The sequence below is a fragment of the Pseudopipra pipra genome, chromosome 15 (genome assembly GCF_036250125.1).
Source record: "Pseudopipra pipra isolate bDixPip1 chromosome 15, bDixPip1.hap1, whole genome shotgun sequence".
Lineage (NCBI taxonomy): Eukaryota > Metazoa > Chordata > Aves > Passeriformes > Pipridae > Pseudopipra > Pseudopipra pipra.
The window spans coordinates 10,882,154-10,901,838 of NC_087563.1; the positions used below are offsets into that span (position 1 = coordinate 10,882,154).

Here is a 19,685-nt window from a genome sequence, read left to right on the forward strand (position 1 = left end):
TCGATGATCTCAGAGGTCTTTTCCAACCTAATTGACTCCGTGATTCTGTGATTTCTGTGATCTTCTCCAGCACCACCCAGGCTTGCGTCTGTTGCGCTGCCACTCGGAGCATTACGGCCGGATCGCCCCGGCACGCGGTTTCGTTGGCGTCGCTCTTGGGCGCAGTACGGCAGGAGGCGGCGGGCGCGCCCATTGGCGCGGCGCGGGGGGGGGGGAGGGCGGCGTGGCGCGGCCGGTTCCATCGGCGCGACGAGCGCGGGGGCGCCATGAGGCGGGGCTGAGGCCGGAGCGGGAGCGGCACCGGGAGCGGCACCGGGACCGGCACGGACACGGAGCCCGGCGGGCCCGGCTGCCGCGCCATGCGAGCGGGCTGAGCGGCGGGCAGCGCCGCGGCACGGCACCGAGCGCCGGGGGAGCGCCTCCCGCAGGTACGGGGTGCGGCGGCGGTCGCAGGCCCGGGCTGCGCGGACAGGGCCGGTGCCCCGGGTGGAGGCGGCGGGCAGGGCCCGGGGCCGAGGGAATGGGGGGGCCAGCACCGGGGCAGCGGGGCGGGGAGGACGGCAGGCAGGGCCCGGAGCGATGGGGCGGATGCGGGGCTGGCGGAGCGAGCGCGGCCCGGTGCGGCGGGGGCGGCCGTGCCGGGCCCGGCCCGGTGCGCAGAGGGGGCGGATGGCCGGGGCGGGCGGGGGCGGCGGCAGCTGCTCGGGGCACCGAGACACCGGGGGAGCGGCCGTAAAGCGCAGCTGGGCCCGGTGCGGCCGCACGGCGGTGGGAGGAGCCACCGGTGCCCGGAGAGCCCCGCGGGGAGAAAGGGCCCCGTGGCGGGGCCTGCCCGGGGCAGCGGGGACGGAGGGAATCCCTGCCGGCCCCGGGGGCTGCCCGGGCCTGCCCCGGCCCGAGCCTCTTCTCGGGGGCTCCCGCGGCCCCGGCCGGGCGGGGGTCGGCGGCTCCTGCCGAGGCTGGTGCTGTGTCCTTGCCCTGCTGCGCACCCCGGGGTGCCCCGTCCGCTGTGCCCCTGCACCCCGTGAGCTGTGCAAGCCCCGGCGTGTGAGAGGGGACGGGAGGGGAAGTAGTGAAGTTCTTCGGAAAGTTGCGTTTGGGGAAGAGGTAGGAAACAAATGGGCCTGAACTGCCGGGGCGGTGATGGTGGCATCCGGGGTGGTGGCAGTGGGACAGGCTGTGCCACCGGCCCTGCAGGGTCTGTGCTGGCAACGTGGGCTGTGTGCGGGGCCCGTGGCAGCCCTGTCCCACGGAGGAGGTGTGGGACCGGGTTGTGGGCATCTGGGATGTGGCCCCGGGTTTGCTCTCCTGGGCAGTTGAACCCCGCGGCCAGGCAGGTGCTGTCTCTCCGTGCCCCTCTTCCCACGAGCATTGCTCGGTTTTGTGCTGGTGCCTTGTCTGCCAGCTCTGCACCAGCCTTGTGCTCCAGCACAACTGGCCGTGTGTCCGCAGCTCCGGAGCTCGTCCCCGTGCTCGCCTCCTCACCGTGCCACTGCCTCGCCCTGTCCCTCTGCCACCTGTGCTCATGTCGGCCCTGACGCCCCAGGACCTCGAGGTCCCCCTCGAAATGGGGCCTTGTGCCCCGGGGAGATGGGCAGGGGAGAGACCGGCAGGGCAGGTGGGTCCCCGAGGCCAGGCAGGAGCCCCGGGAGGAGGAGCGGCTGTCGGAGGGGAGCCGGCTGCGTCTGATGTCACTGCGGTGCATGGTGGGTAATTATGCACGTTGCAATGAAAATAATAAGGCCGGCTCCATAGTGGTGTCTAAAAATACTGCTAATGCAGAGTGCCTGCTGGGCGCCTTTGTTTGTCACCTTTGGGTGGCTGCTTTGGAGCTGGCCGGGTGGCATCACGCCCCTCAGCAGTGGGTTTGGTTTCGCAGGTGGACTGTGGCCCTTCCATGCCTCCCTGCAGTGGGAGCAGAGACAGGGCAGGTGTTGGCATGGGAGGTGAGGGAGGAGGCACCTATGTGTGTTTGGGAGGCTCCAGTGTCACTCCCCTGCAGATGTGCAGGGAATCTCAGTGGGGTGGCAGGGCTTTGTCCCCCCCAACTTTGCTTGGAGCGAGTGCTCTGAGTGGTGGCTGTACAGTGTCCCAGCGACCAGCCCTGATGTCTCCTGGCAGGTACCAGTGTGCTGGCATGCCCAAAGGTGGGTCAGATTGGGATTTGGGCCCTGGTGGTGTGGTCTGTCCATCACTGGCATTGTGTGGACAGGGCAGAGCTCGCTGGGCCAGGGTTTCTAGACCTGCCCCCTGGGGCTGCCTCCACAATGTGTTCTGGCATGACCAGGACTGTGCAACTTGCTGCTTTCTGGATGAGCAAAGGCCAGGAGAGGGAGGGATACGTGCCTGGAGTGGAGGGAAATGGTGTGATAGGTACTGGGTAGCACCTGGGTGCTGGCCCAGGGCAAGGACTGCCTGGCACACTGATCTCTGCTCCCTGGGCTCTGCCTGGCTGCTCTCTGTGCAGCTCTGGTTGCTGCTGTGATCCTTCCATCTGCTGCCAGTGCTGGAAGCTCCCACTGCAGTGGAGGGAGAGGCTTGCAGGGGTGATGAGAGCCATCTAGAGCCCACCAGACTGGCAGGGTGGCAGGGTGAAGGTGGTGTGTGGCAGGGCAGCAGCAGAGGGCCTGGAAGGACAGGAAATGGGGAGCCTGTGTACTCGGGTCTCTGTGACGAGTCTCTTCCGTTTTGTGTGTGGAGAGGTTGGAGTTGTGGTGGCTGCTCCTAGTTCTCAGTTGATGCTTCTGGTGGGCTCTGACTCCAGCTGTCAGTCATGGGAGGCTGAGCCTTGTCCCTCTTCACTGTGGAGCAAGTGGGGAGGTATCACCTTGTCTATGTGCTGTGTTGCTTTGCCTTTAGGGTCATGGCTGTGTTTTTTGGGCCCCATGCTGGGCTCTTCCTTCACTGGAGGGGGAGAATTGCCACTGCCTCTGCTCTTGCCAGGCACTAACTCTGACCTCTGAAGCCACACATGGCAGTGGTGTTCCCCTGAGCAGTGAAACACACCGTCCTTACCTGCTGCACTGCCTGGCTCCCTTCGGTGAGTGGGGAACAAGGAATGGGGAGAGGAGACTGCGAATCCCCATTGATCCACAGCGTGAAAGCTGTGTGTTTGCATCTGCCTGCCCCGGACTGGGGCTCTGCGAGGGGAATTGATCAAGCTGTAAAACCCAGAGCCAGCTAATGAAATAGGGACTATAGATTTTTATTTTAAATGGAAGAGAGTTTACGAGAGATTTAATTATCCTTCGTTTATGGACCTGTTAGAGGAATGAAATAACAGCTGGCAGGTAGGGGCTGGGCTTCAGCTTGCAGCACTTTTCTCCCAGGTGTCTGCAGTCCTGCCACCGAGGGCAGTGTGGGGAGTGATGTGAAGTCACTCAGAGCAGAGCAGGACAGGGCAAAGTCCTGCTTGTCCTGCCAGGTGTCCCTGCTTCCCGGTGGGGGCTTCTGTGCTCAAATAATGGAGGGGCTAGCCCTGGGCAGTTGGGGCTGGTGTAAGAACAGCTCTCCTTATCCCTTGGGCTTTGTGTGGGCCTGTCCTTGCTCTGGTGGACATCAGGGAGTTCAGGAGGCTGTGTCCCTCCAGGTGTCACTTCCCGGGGCCGTGGACAGCGAGCTGTCACTGACACCCCTGTACCTGCGCAGTGTGCGGGGTTTGTAAAGCAGAGCTGCAGAGCGCTGGGACTCACTGGGCTCAGCCGTGTGTCGGACACCAGCTGTAACGCTGTCACTACAGCCACTCCTCCCGTGTGCATCCACTCCACTGTCACGTGAGCCCAGCCACGGGCACAGCTCAGGAGGTGGTGGCAGCAAGCGGCACAGTGCTGGTCTTTGGTGGAAAAGCCTGGCTTATGGATGCTTTTAGTTTTTAATTTCTGAATCAAGGAGCTGGTGCATAGCATTTTCCCACCATCTCTTGGCTCCCTGCTTGGACCAAGCTGGAGGAACATGGTTCGTCACCTGCCCTGTGTAGGTGAATGGTTGGCCAAGAGGTTTGCGTACCCACCAGGCAGGCATAGCCCACAGGGTTCAGTCTGATGTGGCCAGAGGCTGCTAAAACATCCAAGGAAGCTGCTGGTCCTGGGGAGCCCTCCCAAAGGCCCTCTGACAGTGGTGTGCAGGAACTTGGGAGAGCCCGGCCCTGAGCCCTGTAGTCACGGAGATGCACAAGAATGTTGCATGGCTCCCTGAGACAGGTCAGTTCTGGAGGGGAGCAGCATGGATCCGTGCTGTCGGCTCGCAGAGGTGTTGGGAGAAGCCAGCCTGCTGATTCTCTGGGAAGCAGAGCTGCACCATGGTGCTTATCCTTTCCTTTGCCCTTGTATCCACAAGTCCTCAGTATTTCAGGGCAGGAGCCATTTTCTGGAGGGCATGAGCAGCCCAGGGTGCCCATGTGCAATATGGGGTGTTTGGGTTTTCTGGAGCAGAGTGGTTTGGGAGGGCTCCACACTTTGCTACTTGCATGGCAGAGGGCAAGGCAAGCAGCGTCCCCAGCAAGCAGCACTCATGATGGGCCTTGGGAATATTATTTTCCAGCTGCAGCTTGATCCCTGGAGAGCTGGCCTCGCTGGCTGTGGAGCTGTAGCTCTGGGCTTTCCTTGGCTACTCTGGAAAGCAGGATGAAGGATTTCAGCTTGACCATACAGAGCAGAGGACTGGCCTGCAATGCTTTGTGTTAGGAGCTGCTTCCTCTTGTGTGAGCCTGTGTTGTGGTGGTCCAGGCCTCCAGCACCTCTCGCTGTTGCCCCTGGAAAGGGAGGGCTCATGCTCTGATCCTTCTTTCCCCCAACCTGGCAGCGCCAAGCTGTGGTCCCCTCCGGCAGGTTGTCTTTTCCCTGCTGTGCTGGTGGGGCTCCCTGGCAGCGTTTTCATTTTGAGCCCAGTGTCTTAGTTGCTTTTCTCTCCGTGCCTGCGCTTTAGGAAAGTGGCGAACAATAAAAATCCACTGGCAAGAGCTGTAGCAGAGGTCAGGCAGCTCCTGTGCCCCAGGCTGCTCTCTTGTCACTGCACAGCCGTGCTTTGTGCGCGGGGGCTGTCAGCTTGAAAGTCATGTTTTTGCTCTTAAAGCCATCCCCAGGCACTGGTGTGGGGTTCTGTGAGTGATGTACTGGGAAGATATTGCAGCAAACCTCCTTCGCATTTAGGGCAGTGGTCACTGCCTGTTTCGATGCATCTTGTAAGCAGCCTCTTGACAAATCTTAAATCAAGGACAAAGGAGGGTAAGTGGTTGCTGAAAATCATGAATTTCTCTGAGCTCCTTTCTGAAAGTGATCGTTGCAGGTTGTCGGTGTCCCCGCAGGCTTCTTAAAATGCAAAACAAAACACCCAGCCCAACTTCCTGACTGTCACTAGTGCTTTCAAGAGACGCTTCATTTTGCTGAGAGGTAATGAAATTGGTCTTCGCCATCCACCAGCTCCTGGCTTTGCCCCTGGAGCTCCTTTGCTGGAGCTGCTCTGCCTGAGCACAGCTGGGGAGCAGTGGGAAAGGTGTCTGGAGCCCAGCCCCTCCTGCTCTTGATCCCTTGCTTGGCAGATGCCATTAGCACTGTCCACAGCATGTAGCAAGCGGGCTGGACTCGAAGGGATGCTTGTGGAGAGGTGGCAAGTGAGCTGGGGACTCCAGGGATGCTGTGTGGGGATGGGGAGTGGGGACTGAATCCCTGCTCCCTGGGTTGGCTCTGCCCAAGGAGAGATTGGATGTGTTTTAGGAAAGGGCTCTTTGAAATGAGAACTAAAAGGTGAAATGCAGAGGAGTATGGAGTCCTGAACTGCAAGCTCTGTTGGTAGGAAGCAAGGGAAGGACTGTGGAGGCTGCCCAGGCATTTGCTCTTCTCCCCCCACCCGTGTGCAACTGAGATGTGGAACCTGTTTCTTGATGCTGTTCAGCTACAGAGGTGCCTGAGCTGGACCCAGTTGCTGCACCAGCAGCCTTCTGGTCATGCTATTCAGGTTGTGCTGGTGTTTCTAGGGCAAACGAAGGAAAGTGGAGATATCTCTGCAGATTATTTACCCTGTCCTAAGGAAATGAAGGCTTGTGCAAGCTGCAAGCTTATTGTTCGTTTGCGAGCATTCTCCTCTCTGCTTTGAACTTGCTGGATGGTGTCAGCTGGGGTAGCTGTTAGGTGTGTGGATGATGTCTCAGAGGTCTCGGCTTGCTACAGGCTCCGGCTCTTGGGGAGGAAGGTGCTGCTAGTTCTCCCTCTGCAGTGCAGCTCAGCCGTGCTATTAGACATCAGAGAATCCACGTGGGAGAGATCGACAGGAAACTGGGCGTTATCAGTTCCGCTGCCTGTGCAGCTACTCGCTCCTCATGTCAGCATCCTCCACTGTGTGTGTGGCTGGAGGCGTTTGATGGGAGTGCTGTCAGCCCGGGGGTGGGAGTGGGTGGCGTGTGATCAGGCGGAGGCGTCCTGCCTCCGCTGCCGGTGAACTTGGCTACGGGTGTGTGGAGCAGGGAGGGAGCCCCTCACTCCTCTGTCTCCACAGCGGAGAAGTGCTTCACCCTGCCAATGTGAGGGTGTCCCATGTCCTCTGGTGCTTGCATTTGGCCTTGGGTAGCACGGGGACACTCCTGCTCCCCGCAGCATAGGGAGCTTCTGCGTGCTTGGTGCTGGTTTCTTACCACCTTTTTCCAGGCGCTGAGAAGAAGAGAGAAGGATCTGGGGCCTCTTCATCTCCCTGGACTTGTGTGAGAGACCAGGGAGAGCACAAAAGCGAGGCATTGGCATGTTGGGTGTCGGGGAGAGCATAGGGGGCAGAGCAAACCTCCAGTGGGAGATGCGCTCTCACCACTGGATCACCCTTGCTAATCCTGTGTCAGACCTGACCTATATATGGGGCAAAGGAGGCAGCATGCCTGCAGCAGCAGATGGTATCTTTAAGAGCCTGGGCTCGGCGAGGCTTCATTCTGCTGGCCCCCAGCTCTTGGGAGGGAGAGGATGGGCCACCCGTTGGCTGCAGAGCAGTTGAGTTCAGCCTGAGCAGCCCCTGCAGGTACAGAGCTTTCTAAGGCTGCTGCCCGGCACTAGGCGTCCTGCTCACCAGAAGTGTCACAGGTCTTGGTGGCTGGGCTGGGGCCCCTTGTCCTGGCCCAGATGCACTGACCAGTGTCTGTGGCCAGCCTTGCTGTAGCATCGCTTGGGCTCCTGAAGTGGCTCTTCAGGCAGAACTTTGCACCTGGAGCACTGTGATGTTGGTGGCTGTGTTCCTGAGACAGCGAAGGGCAGGGTGGGCTGAGCCACTTCCACATGCCCTGGCCCTGAAGCTGCATGTGCAGTGCCCTGTCCATGCTGGCAGTGTGGCTGTGTCACAGGAATGATCCAGCCTGGCTGGGCAGGGAGCAGGAGCAGCATGTGAGCTGTGCTCCATCGATGGCTTCTCCCAACGCTGTCCTGAGGACATCGATAGCTGCTGGCCACGGGGGAGCTGGTGACGCTAGAGCGGGTCCGCAGGGAGTGTCTGCACAGATATCCACCATCTGTGGCCTCTGCCTGCTGCCGGTGCTCTGCCCAGGATCAGGCTGTGTCCTGGCAGTCTTGTGAAGGTGCAGTGCTGCCTGTGCTCACAAACAGTGGCAAGGTCAAAGGGCAGAGTGCTGTTTTCCTTCTCTTCCCTCTAGTCCCCAAATCTTGGAGCAAAGAGGCTGTAATAGAGCAGACCTGGAGGGTGGTTGTTCAGATCTGGGCTGATTCAGTCCTTTGGCTGTTCCTCCTGGGGTGCCTGTGTGAGCACATGGATCTGACTCCATCATAGGTCTGCCCCACTGTGCTGCCTTCCTGTCCTATGTCCCCTACCATGGGGACAGAAGCAGTTGGCCATGGTGCCATTGACAGTCGTGGTAGAGGGAGCTTGCCCCTGGATCCTCCATGTCCTGGGAGGTCCTTGAGCCTAGTGTGGTTTCTCCTGCGTTCCTGGATTTGAGGTGAGGAGGTAAAAGCTGTCAAACTGGCCTTGAGAGAGGCCTGGAGGGATCTGGGCACAGGGCTGGGCTGGGGCAAAGCTGAATCCAACTGCTCATCGAAGTGATGAGCTACTGAATTGTTAAATCATCGAGCTGAGGTCTTCTTTGAAAGGGGTGATGCTACAAATTAATTAGCTCCCTTTTGGTTGTTAGCACTTTAAAACCCAGCTGTCAGGGGAAGGCTGGTTTATAGGCATTACATCAGGGCTGCCGGCTGGCTCGCTCGCCTACCTGGGAATTTCTAAGTGTGGTTGTAACCGGGGGAAATTTGGCTCGGCTGCAGCATCTGCCTCTCAGCGAAGCTGCTGCGATGCACTGCCCTGAGCAGGGGGGTCTGACTGGCGCTGAGCGGGGCTCCGGGGGCACACGGGGAGCTGCTGGCTTGTCTTGGTGAGCGGCCCCCGAGGAGCCGGCGACTCAGCCTCCCAAGCTGAGAACCGGGGGCTCAGCCTCCTGGTGTGTGGTTCCCAGGGAGCCGGTGGCACAGCCTCCCGTTGTAAGGCTCCTGGGAGCCGGTGGCTCGGCCTCTCAGCGTACAGCTCCCAGCGTTAGCCACCAGCCAGGGGACTTGCTCAGGTGAGCTGCAGGTGTGCAGGAGATGGTCGAAGTAGTTCCTGCTCCTTGTTTAATAACTGTGAGAGAGCTGGAGGCTTTTCTAAAGCAAAAGGGGCTTTTCTAGTGCATAGAAGATTGTACAGCGTGAGACGTCCTGGCAGAGCTGTCGGTAGGGCTTGATGTGCAGAGCGGGAGGGGAGCAGCTCGTCCGTGCTCCCGTCCCAGTGGGGGAGGTGGCAGGGGGGCCGAGCTCCTGCTTCCCTATCCCCTAGCCTGGACTTTTCCGCCCATCTGGCAGCGGCAGCACGGCGATGCCCGGGCACACGGTGCTGCCGTCCCCGTTACCCACCGGGCTCACGGGGCTGGGGCCCGGGGGAACACAGCCGCAGGTAAGATGCCCTCAGCCGTGAGGGCTGTCCCAGCGGGGTGAGGTGGCTGGGGCCGGGCCCCCTGAGTAGGGCAGCGGGTGCCCGGTGCCCCCGTTCCGGGCCCGACCCGGTGGTCCCGGGCGGGGGTCGCTGCCCCGCGTGGCGGCCCCGCGCTCCAAGATGGCTGCGGACCGTGACACGCCTGGTCACGTGGGACGCGCGCGCGCCGCGCCGCCCCCCCCGGTGCCCCCGGTCCCCCCCGCCCCCGCGCGCGCCCCCGGTGCCCCCGAGCGCTGGCATCGGCCCGGCGCGTCCCGCCGGCTCTTAAAGGGACACGCACCCGCCGCGGCCGCCCCGCGCCGCGCAAAACAAAGAGGCACCGGAAACAGCGGCGGCGGGGAGGGGGCCGGCCCGGCGGGAGGCGGGCGGGAGGGAGGGAGGGGAGGGCCAGCGGCGGGCCGGCGGGGGGGGCAGGCCCGGGCCCGGCGTCGGCGAACAAAGAGCGGCGGGAGGGAGGGGGCGGGGGCGCCGCGGCGGCACCGGAGCGGCGGCCCAGGCCATCGGTGCAGGTACGTGCGGGCCGGGGGGGGCGTGAGCGGGCGGGGGCGGGGGCCGCCCCCCGGACCCTCGGCGGCACCTGTCCCGGGCGGCGGCGGCGGGGCCCGGCGGCCGCCTTTGTTATTGCTTTTGTTTGGCGCCGAGCACATGGCCCCGGAGCGGCCGCTCTTAAAGCCACAGCTCCGCGCCCGCACCGACACCGGCACCAGCGGGGCTCTGCGGCGAGGGCCGCGGCCCGGGGTGCGGTGCCGGGGGCCGGTGGCCGCGGTGCCTCCCCGGGGTGCTGCACGGCGGGGCGCCCCGTCGGTGCGCTTCGGGATGCGCCGCTCGCTCCGCCGCGCGTCGCCGTCCCGGAGATCCGGGAGCCGAGCTCGGGTCGGGTTTGGTGTCGGGGTCGGCCTTCCGAAGGGGCTGCCGGTGCGGCGGGGCCACCGGTGACCCCGCTCCCGGGGGAGCGGCGGGGAAGGGGCTTCGGGGGAGCTGGGGGTGCCGGGACGGAGCCGGCGATGGGGTGGCAGCACCGTCGGAGCGGGCGGCTCCCCCGGCAGCCCCGGAGCCCGGCTCTGCCCGAGCAGATGGCACCGGGCGTGAGCGCTGGCGCGCTGCTAACTTTGTTCTCGGCGGGGCCCGGGAGTCGCCTCCCTCCGCCCCTCCGAAGGGCTGCGGGGATCGCGGTGCCCTTCGGTGCGGGGCTGCGGTGACCTCCGCGGGGTCGCGGCCACCCTGCCCGGGATGGCCGCTGGCTCCCAGCCACGAGTGCGACGGAGAGAGCCGGGTGTGCCCGCGTGGGGCAAGAGGGTGGGTGCCTTGGGGGTGCTGGTTGTGGCAGGACGGGGGCCGGGCCACCACCGTGTCCGCGAGTCGGGGATGTCCCGCCTCGAGGTGCCGTGCTGGGAGCCCAGGCAGCCCCCACTGCTCCGGAGGTCCCGCGAACAGGCGAGTCCCTGTGTGGCTTCAGTGTGCCTCTGCGGAAGCACTGCCCATCCTGAAGCCCATCCCTGTGGTGTCTGGTCTAGAAGGTGCCCACCGGGTCACGCAGGGCCTTGGTACCACGTGTGCTTCGAGAGTGAGGATGTGGAACTGGAAGCAGTAACAGATCAGGGAGGCTTCTGGGGAGTGGGCTTAAACCTGGCCTGCTGCTGTGCCCTGGCCTCCAGCCCACACAGGGGAACACGGCAGCTAAGCAGAGCCTTGAGGGGGACAGAATAAACCCCCTGTGGTGCAGATCCCCTGCTCTGGCAGACCCCCATTCCCTGGCAGCAGTCACAGACAGGTTCCTTGGGGTTTAGCCTGTGGCTTTTGCTTGTTTTTCCTTATTCCTCTCAAAACAAAGAGAGAAATTTGCTTTCAGCTTTTACAGTAGTGTAGTAGATGGAAGTGAAGTTAAGAAGAGACCTGTGTGTGGCACAGAGCTCACCCTGGTGAGATATCACTGTGCTTGCCAATGCCCATCACCCAAAAGTGACATTGCAGCTTCTCGCTGCTGGGCTGAGACCCCCTCTCAGCCTTGTCCTCGGGCTGAGCAGTGTTCCCCAGGCTTCAGGTGCCCTTCTTGCCTCCAGTGTGCCTTTGCCGTGGGCACTGAGGAGGAGGTGGGGCTGAAGGAGCTGGTCTGGGAGGGCACCAGTCTGCAGGTGGGCTGGATTTAGGGGCAGGTGGGCTGCAGTGCCAAGGCCACGGCTGCTTCCACTTGCTGGCTGTGGAGGCTGAAGGAAGCTGGGCAGTGGGAGGGTGCCCAGGGAGGGTGTTGGACACACATGGAGCCATGGAAGGCCCTTTTGGGACTCTGGAAACCAGAGCCTGTGCAGATGTCTCCTCTGTGCGGTGCCAAGCTTCACTGGGACTGGGGGGGCTGAACTGTGTGGTGGGAGGGGGCTCTGATATGAGGACACCAGCCAGCCTGGGTGCTGGAGGGGGGATGGGGCAGGGCTAGGGCCAGGGCTCTGTTCCCAGTCTGCCTGCCTGTGTTCCCACTGTCCCACTGCATCTGGAAGCAGCTGGGGAAGCAGAGCTGCCTGCCTGGCTTCGACACAGCCCGTGCCTGTCCCCTGCTCCACAGGGATGTGCGGCTGTGCCCTGTGTGCAGCAGGGAGTTGAGGTGCACAGCCCTGACACAGCAGGGCCGTGAGCCCCACTGCCCTCACCAGCCCCTGCGCCTGCCACCAGGGCAGCAGTGTCACTCCAGAGTAGGATGTGTGGGAGTCCAACAAGAGAGAGCAGCCCCCAGACCAGCACTGGAGCCAATCTTGGCCAAGGACATGCTGGAAACCCCCCACGCTGTTGCTCAGGCTCCCCATTGGCCATCGAGCAGCCGGGATGCTGCCACAGCCTCAGGGCCCTTCACTACTTGCTTTTCTCTGTGCCAAAAACAAGTGCTTCTCTCTCACTCTGTGTCTCTGTCATGCATGGGGGGGTAGCTCTGGCCATGCAGGGGAGGGACAGTAATGGGGGGATGGGATGGGGTGGGGATGGGCTCTTCCTATCCCCCTCAGAGCTGTATCCAGCTCCAGGAGAGAGGGTGGGTGCAGCAGCAAGAGCTCCAGCCATTGGCATTATGATTCCTGTGGGGAGGGAGCAGCAGGCTGAGCTGGGGGGGGACAGTGATGCTGGGCTGGCTCAGTGTCACTTGTGCAGGTCTCTGGGCATGAAAAGGGTGGTGTGACTCCCAGCATTTAGGGGCACAGCAGGGGCCAAGCAGGCTGAAATTCCTCTCCCTCCCCTTCTAGCATGTCTGTGGGTGCAGTGGCTGCCCCAGCCGTGCTCGGTGTCTCCTTTCTTCCCTCTCCCAAAGCAGATGGTGAGAGAGTGAGCTGGGGTGGTGCTGTGCTGGCTTGGGGCATGGGGAGGACTGGGGGCTCCTGCAGCCCTGTGCAGCCCCAGGGGTTAAGGTGCCGTGACCCGGCTGTCCTTCTCACAGGATCCAAGGTGCTGGTGTCTTTCCCTGCCTGGAGCCTGAGGTCCCGCGTGCCCATCCGCCTCCCGACGTCACCAATGCGACCATGGGAACTGGCAGTGAATAGGCGGCCGCCCTCTGCCCCTTTTGCCCAGCGCCATTTCTCGGGGGGACCCTGCAGCAGCCCCGACCACCTCCGGCGAAGGTACGGGGTGCAGTGCGGAGCCCTGTCCCCCACGGCGTGTGGGGCGCAGGGTCGGTTCTCTGGCCCTGGTGGGGCAAGGCACCGGCTCCCAGGCGACTTGGGGGGAGATTGACAGGGAAGCACATCCACCTGGCCTGGCTGAGGGGTCCCTGGGGAGCAGGGGTCCTTTTTGTGCTGCAGACACTGAGAGGGCACTTGCAGAGCGAGCAGAGAAGCTGTTTCTGGAGCTGCCCAGCCTGATGTGGCCTGGCACAATGCCCTGAGCATCTCGCCCTGGGCACTGGGCTGGCACTGACCCACCTGTAGCCACCCTGCCCGGGGCTGCGGTGCCCCTGGCCTGGGGGGTCACTCCTGCTCTGTTTCTCTCCTGCGGTGGCCCCGCAGCCCCCCTGCCAGGCGTCAGTGGGGACGACGTGACAGACCTCTGGCAACCCTGCTGGGCCAGGATGAGCCCCAGCTGCACCCTGCCTTCCCCCAGCAGCCGCACATCCCTGTAGATGAGCCCCGTGCCTACGCTCTTCCCAGCACGCCGCCACGAATGCTTCACCCAGCCGCTCACCCGCCCCACCAGAACCCATTCATGGTGGATCTGCATGACCAGGTAGGTATTGCAGCCCCAGCCCCACTCCTAAGTGTGGCCCTGGACTGATGTCCGGAATGGTGACATGTCCCTGAGTCCCCTCTGACCACTTGCTGCTGGGAGCACCCAGTCCTGAGCCTGTTGGTGCTCTTGTCCTCTGAGCACTTAAATCCTGGGGTCCCTGTACCAGCTTGGGTGTGGCCAGGGTTGTCCCTGCTCCCAGAAACTGGGGATAGTCCCCTTGTAGGGTTGTTCATGTTACAACTGTCAGTGTCATCTGTGGTGGCAGTGCTGGCTCGGAGGCTGTGCCAGCTTGTCTATGGGGAGAAAAGAGGGGTCCAAAACTCCCTGAAACTGAGCCTGTGCTCAGCCCACTTCTCTGGCCACCACCAGTGGGACGGTGGTGCCAGGCGTTGTGTTCCAGTGCTGGGTGCTCAACACCCTGATGCCACCCTGTCATGATGGGGTCAGCTCAGCCAGGGCTGTATCCTGACAGTGCCCTTGGCGCCTCATCCTCAGGTGCACCAGGGACCTGTCCCTCTCTCCTACACGGTTACCACCGTCACGACGCAAGGCTTCCCCATCCACGCTGGCCAGCACATCCCTGGGTGCAGCACCCAGCAGCTCCCAGCATGCTCAGTGATGTTCAGTGGACAGCACTACCCGCTCTGCTGCCTCCCACCCCCGGTGAGTCATGGCAGGGGACACCTGGGGACAGCCTGGACCGTGAGTGCCCAGAGATTGTGTGGGTACTCAGGCCCACTGGAGTGCAAGTTTCTGAGGGCACAGGGTCTGTCTGCTGGAGACCCTGGGAAGGGGGCAGAGGTGTCTGACCCCGTTTTTTCTCTCTGTTTCTCCCCACAGCTGATTCAGGCATGTGCCATGCAACAGCTTCCCGTCTCCTACCAGACATTCCCCCCCATCATCTCCAGCGACCATTACATCCTGCACCCACCCCCGCCGCCAGTGCCCCCTCACCAGCCGCCCCACATGGCCCCCCTGGGGCAGTTTGTACCTCTCCAAGCCCAGCATCCACGCATGGTGAGTTGGGGTGGGGGTACGGGTTGGGGATGTGATGTGCCCAACGAACACTACCTTGGGTCTTGTCCTTCTGCAGCCCCTGTGGGTCTGAGCTGCAGGTGGTGGGTGAGGGTGCCCAGGGTCCTGGTAGTGTTGGGGAGGTGTAATATGGGATGCTTCTCCCAGCCTAACTGTTTCCCCCACAGCCTCTGCAGAGGATAGACAATGACGTGGACCTGCGAGGGGAGCAGCACCCCATCGCGGGCTTCACGTACCCCCCGTCTCACCACGCCCCCACGCTGTCGCCCTCCATGCCGCTGCATTACCTCCCCCACGACCCGCTGCACCAAGAACTGCCATTTGGCGTGGTGAGTCTCTGTCCCGTGGAGGGGTTGGGGACACTGTGGGGCTGGCACAGCTCTGAGTGCCCTGTCTCTCCCTGCAGCCATATCCCCACATGATGCCCCGGCGGCTGAACACCCAGCGGTACCGTCTGCAACAGGCGCTGCCCCCACCGCCACCCCCTCCACCGCCGCCCCCCTACTATCCGAGCTTCCTGCCCTATTTCCTGTGAGTACCGGGGGGATATGGTGTAGGGCAGGGGTGGTGTTGTGGATAGGGCACACAGTAACACAGTGTTGGCACAGGTGGCTCTGCCCCCATGGGGATGCCAGGGCAGAGGTTGGGTTTTGTGGCCCCACACTGACTGTCCCATTGTTCCCCCCCAGCTCTATGCTTCCTGTGTCGCCGACAGCCGTGGGGCCCACGATCAGCCTAGACCTGGATGTGGATGATGTGGAGATGGAGAATTACGAGGTGTGTAGGCTCAGCTTCCCCACAGGATGATGGGATGGGGGAGGGGGGTGTGGTGATCCCTCTACTGGGAGGGGAGAGCCTGGAGGGGTGCTGTGCTGGGACATCAGATGAGCTAAGCCGGCCGCTGCATCTCCTTCCAGGCACTGCTGAACTTGGCCGAGCGGCTGGGAGAGGCCAAGCCACGGGGACTCACCAAAGCAGACATCGAGCACCTCCCGTCCTACCGCTTCAACCCTGAGAGCCACCAGTCTGAGCAGACCCTGTGAGTGAGCCTGTTGAGGTGCTGGGGGCTGTGGCTGGTGGTGGGGCCGTGGCTGGAGGTGGGGCTCTACTGACGGCTGCTTCCTCCAGGTGCGTCGTGTGCTTCAGCGACTTTGAGGCCCGACAGCTTCTCCGCGTCCTGCCCTGCAACCACGAGTTCCACGCCAAGTGTGTCGACAAATGGTTAAAGGTACTGCCTGTGCCCTCTATGGGGAGCGTGGCGGCTTCTTGGAGTGCTGTGGGTGCTGAGTGCTGCCTTTTGGGTGGTCTTAGTGCCCTGCAGCACAGGATGGATGCTCTGGGAGTTGGGGTCAAGCACTGTGCCAGGCTGGATCAGGCACTCCCAGGATGTGGTTCCAGCCCTTGCCAGTGGGGTGTGGGTGCCACTGGTGCTGTGGGGTGCCCGCTCACTTGCCCTTGTCCCTGGTTGCCTGCAGGCGAACCGCACGTGCCCGATCTGCCGGGCGGACGCGTCGGAGGTGCAGCGGGAGGCGGACTGAAGCTGGCGGGCGCTGTGCCGCACAATTCGCTAGAGGACGAGGTCGCCGGGCTGGGGCGAGGGCCGCTGCCCGCTGCTGGGGCCTGACCCTGCGCTTACCCCCCTCCCCAAAGCCTCTCCTCGGATGTGGTGAGCATTGAGCAGTCCGGGCTCCCGGCCAGCCCTCCTCCTCCCCGCTGGGGCACGGACTCGGCCGGACACCTGCCCGCTGCGCTCCCAGGGCCCCGAATCGTGTTGTGCTGGAGGTGGGAGGCGCGTGGCCATGCCCTTCGTGCTCCAAAGACGCTGTTGTTGCTCCATCACTTTTCCAGGTCTTTGTACTCCGCTAGGGAATTAGTGGTTTTTCCCTTTGTCACTATTTTTTTTTTTTATAATAGTTTTTTTTTCCTGTTTCCATTTCCGTCACGATTTTGGTTCCGTGGCCGTTTGCCCCAGGGGCGCACAGGCAGCTCCTCCCCTCGGCGTTGCTCGAGGAGGACACAGGGAGGAGAGAGGAGGGAGTGCCGCAGGTTTGATGCCGGCGGCACCCCGAGCCAAACTGGAGCGCCGGGACTGCCCCGGGACGTCCAGAGGAGGTGTGGCCAAGGTGGGACACCAGCAACCCTGCGGCATGGCTGGGGCAGGAAGGCAGGAACGCCTCTGTCCCTGCTCTTACATGCAGCCCGGCTCAACCCCTTTCCTGCCTCAGGTGCCCTAGGGAGCCCCAGAGGGTTATGGCTGCTTGGGGTCTTTCACCAGTGGGAGGACCAGTGCTGTCATGGCCCTGGCCCCTCTCCCTATTCATTCCCCCGTGCCTGGCAGCTCCCCGGGCTGAGTCCTGTGGCATCCCATGAGGCAGCCAGGCCTGAGGAGGGATGCCAGCCCCGCATCCCCATGGCCATGGGCATGTGGTGTCCCCGGTGTGCTGCCCAGCCCCCGGCTCCTGCTCTTGTTTCTCTGTCCCGACAATGTAAATCAAGGTAGCCCCGTGCCCCGTCCTGCTGGCTGGACGGCGTGGCGCGGTGTCCCCGGCCGGTGGGCAGCAGGGGCCGACTGGACTGCGGCGGGTGCCCCCCCAGCCCCCGGAGCAGGGAGTTTTATTCATAACCTCGTGGTGTATTTTCAGTGCTACCCTGGCCCTGCCCCGGCTGGCACTGGGGGAGCTGTGAGCAGCCCCCCGCTGCCATATCCCCCTGCCCGTGCGGGGCTGGGCGACGGGGCTGGAGGAGAAGCTGCCACACTGCCACCCGGCTCCGTCAATCCCGCGTGGCCGTTGTTTTGCATGATTAATTAGCGAGGAGGGTGACGGGAGGCGGTGGCTGGGGTGGTGGTGAGAGCACCGCCCTCCCCTTGCGGCGCGTCGTCGCTGACGCCTGGGAGCCTCCGAGCGGACGCCAGCCCTATGTAAATGTTCACAAATATGCATGCATGTCTGACCAGCTTGGAACGTGGTCTTGGCTACGTCTAGCCGGCTGTGGGGTGAGGGGGGTGGGGAGAGGGGTTTTTGTGCTCAGCTGATACTGCCATGCACTGTACTGCACATGTCCGCAACGCCACAGCAGGACCGTGAGACTTTCAGGGCCGTCCCTGCGGGGTCCGCGCCCCTCCGGGCGGGAGGCGGCGGCGGGGGTGGGGGGCGCCCGCGGTGGTGGCGTGTGCAGGGGGCCGGGGTGGGAGGGGGCCGCTCCCCGCGGGGCGGGGGGCAGGCCTGGGGCTGGCCCTCGGCCGGGTGCGAGGCGAGGGGCCGCGCCCGGCACACGGGTGGGCACGGCGATGCCTGCAGGGCAGTGCCAGCCACCGGTGGGGCCGGCCCTGGTCACTGCCTGGTTGGGCACGGTGCCGGCGAGCGGCGCGGGGCGACAGGCCAGTCCCCTCGCTGCCCTTTCCCACCTCTCCGGCGGCCACGCTCCAGGGGGAGCGTCGAGGCCGAGGGTCCCGGCCTGGCGCCACCAGCTCCGCCGGGCACCGCTGGGCTCGGTGCCCCTTGAGCAGGACCCCGGCCCCCTCCCCGTCCCTCACTCAGTGACAGATAACCAAAGGAGTCCCCGTGCGCGCCCCCGGAGACGCCCCCCTCCTCCCCTCCCGCCCTCGCGGTGCCCAGGGAGCCAGGAAAGCCTTACGGTCCTTTGACGGCGACTCGAAAGCTCACAGCTCGTGTGCTGCAGAATTTATTCCAATGAGCAGCTAAAAGTATCATTTAAAAAAAAATAACAAAAAGAAAAAATGACAAAAAAAATACTAAAAAACAATTATTTAGGGTGTTTGTGATTGCTGACTGCGCTGTAGATACCACTGTTTACCAATGAATTCCTGTGGTGGGATAGTGGACTGTTTACTGTTCTATTATACCAGTCCCCGGGCCCTCCGGTGGGACCCCCGCGGCCCCCGCGGCTCCCCGGAAGGTGCTAGGACGTGTGTTCTGTGTTAGAAAGTTTTTATATATATATATATATATATAAATATATATATATAATTTTTTTTGCTCTGTTACTTGCACATTTTACAGTTACCTCATTTTTCCCATGTATGTATTTGAAAAAAGGCTAATATATAGAAAAAAAAGGTTCTTAAAGCTCTAAAAGTGTTTGTTTTTTTCCATTCCATTGGAATCATATTGGTTTTGTAGCATTTAACATAACTAGTATGTTGTATTATATATATGTGTATTATACTGATTGAAATTTTTAACAGATTTGTACTTTTTTTAAAATGAAAGTTGCTAGTTCTGCTTGACCAAGTAGTGCAATCATTATTTTTTTTAATGTTGTGGCTGATTTTGAGAGGGATATTCACTAATAAATGTATGATGTATACCAACATGCTGTGCCCAGCTCTTGTCTCTGGGGGGGCTTCAGAAGGGATGGGGTCCCCTGGTTGTCACTGCACAGCTGTGTGGAGGTGCAGCAGCTGGAAGAGCCCCAGAGAGGGGCTTGGAGGGGAGTCCAGGGAAGCCTGAGGGAGGGAGCAAGAGCTGCTACCCACCAAACCATGCCGTTCCCAAGGCTGGAATGGGAACAGCAGTGGGTGCTGGCAGCCCAGAAAGCCAACTGTGTCCTGGGCTGCATCCAGAGCAGTGTGGGCAGCAGGGCAAGGGAGAGGATTCTGCCCCTCTGCTCCACTCTGGTGAGACCTGACCTGGAGTGCTGCATCCAGCTCTGGGGTCGTCTACATAAGGACACAGAGCCCTTGGGAGCATGGAGTAGATAAGGGGACAAGCACCTCCCCTGTGGATACAGCCTGAGAAAGTTGGGGTGGTTCAGCCTGGAGAAGGTTGTGTGGAGAACTCACAGCCCCTTCCATTATCTGAAGGAGCTACAAGGAAACCAGAGAGTGACTCTTCATCAGGAGTGGTAGTGGGAATGGGGTCAAACTGAAAAAGAGTAGGTTTAGAAAGAAGGAAAAAATTCTTCCCTGTGAGGGTGAGAGTTGTGGCTGCCCCATCCCTCAAAGTGTTCAAGGCCAAGTTGGACAGGGCTTTGGAACAACCTGGTCTACTGGAAGGTGTCCCTGCCCAGGGTAGAGGGTTGGAATGGGCTGATCTTTGAGATCCAACTCAAAACCATTCGGTGATTCTAAGTGAGCTTGGCTACCTGTCCAGAACAGGTGGGTAGGGAAGGAACAAATTCCTACCACTCCCCCCCTGTGGGCAGGAGCTGATGGCACTGCTCCACAGCCATGACCAAGCCTCTGGCAGGGAACAGAGCCCTACATCCACCCTCAGATCTTTCACCCCCTCCCACTTGCTCCTGGAGAGTAGACCCAGGCCTTAAAATTCAGGGCCAGCTCTCTCCCTCCCAGCCTCAGCCCTGAGCCGATGCCCCAGGAGGCAGGAGAGGAGCACCTCAGCCCTGCCATGCCCCACACTGGGCACACTTGTCTCACACAGCACCTCCCACTGGCACAAAACCACCAGTTCAAGGCCAGAAGCTGAGTGCACCCACAGTTCCATGAGCCACAATGCCCAGAGCAGCTCACCCCCCTCCCCAGG

General features: G+C 62.0%; 1 protein-coding gene across 4 annotated transcripts; it reads left to right on the forward strand.

The window, feature by feature from the left end:
* Positions 1–270: 270 nt before the first annotated feature.
* On the forward strand, positions 271–18,514 carry RNF44 (ring finger protein 44). 4 transcript variants are annotated; one of them, XM_064671871.1, is made up of 11 exons: positions 271–428; positions 12,362–12,542; positions 12,927–13,143; positions 13,642–13,809; positions 13,987–14,163; positions 14,349–14,510; positions 14,588–14,712; positions 14,871–14,958; positions 15,099–15,220; positions 15,310–15,409; positions 15,657–18,514. In XM_064671871.1, the coding sequence occupies exons 2-11, from the start codon at positions 12,436–12,438 to the stop codon at positions 15,717–15,719; spliced, it is 1,329 nt and encodes a 442-aa protein (XP_064527941.1). In that variant the 5' UTR covers positions 271–428; positions 12,362–12,435; the 3' UTR covers positions 15,720–18,514. The 4 variants fall into 4 exon arrangements, with proteins under 4 accessions (XP_064527941.1, XP_064527940.1, XP_064527944.1 ...); XM_064671870.1 differs by lacking the exon at positions 271–428 and adding an exon at positions 968–1,107; XM_064671874.1 differs by lacking the exon at positions 271–428 and having other exon boundaries at positions 12,410–12,542; positions 13,024–13,143.
* Positions 18,515–19,685: the final 1,171 nt, after the last annotated feature.

Excerpts from the sequence above, each read along its gene's own strand:
- RNF44 (XM_064671871.1), top strand. The coding sequence starts at position 12,436 with ATGCGACCATGGGAACTGGCAGTGAATAGGCGGCCGCCCTCTGCCCCT. Across the intron at positions 13,144-13,641 it reads TGGTGGATCTGCATGACCAG|GTGCACCAGGGACCTGTCCC; the intron begins GTAGGTATTGCA and ends CCTCATCCTCAG. Across the intron at positions 13,810-13,986 it reads TCTGCTGCCTCCCACCCCCG|CTGATTCAGGCATGTGCCAT; the intron begins GTGAGTCATGGC and ends TTCTCCCCACAG.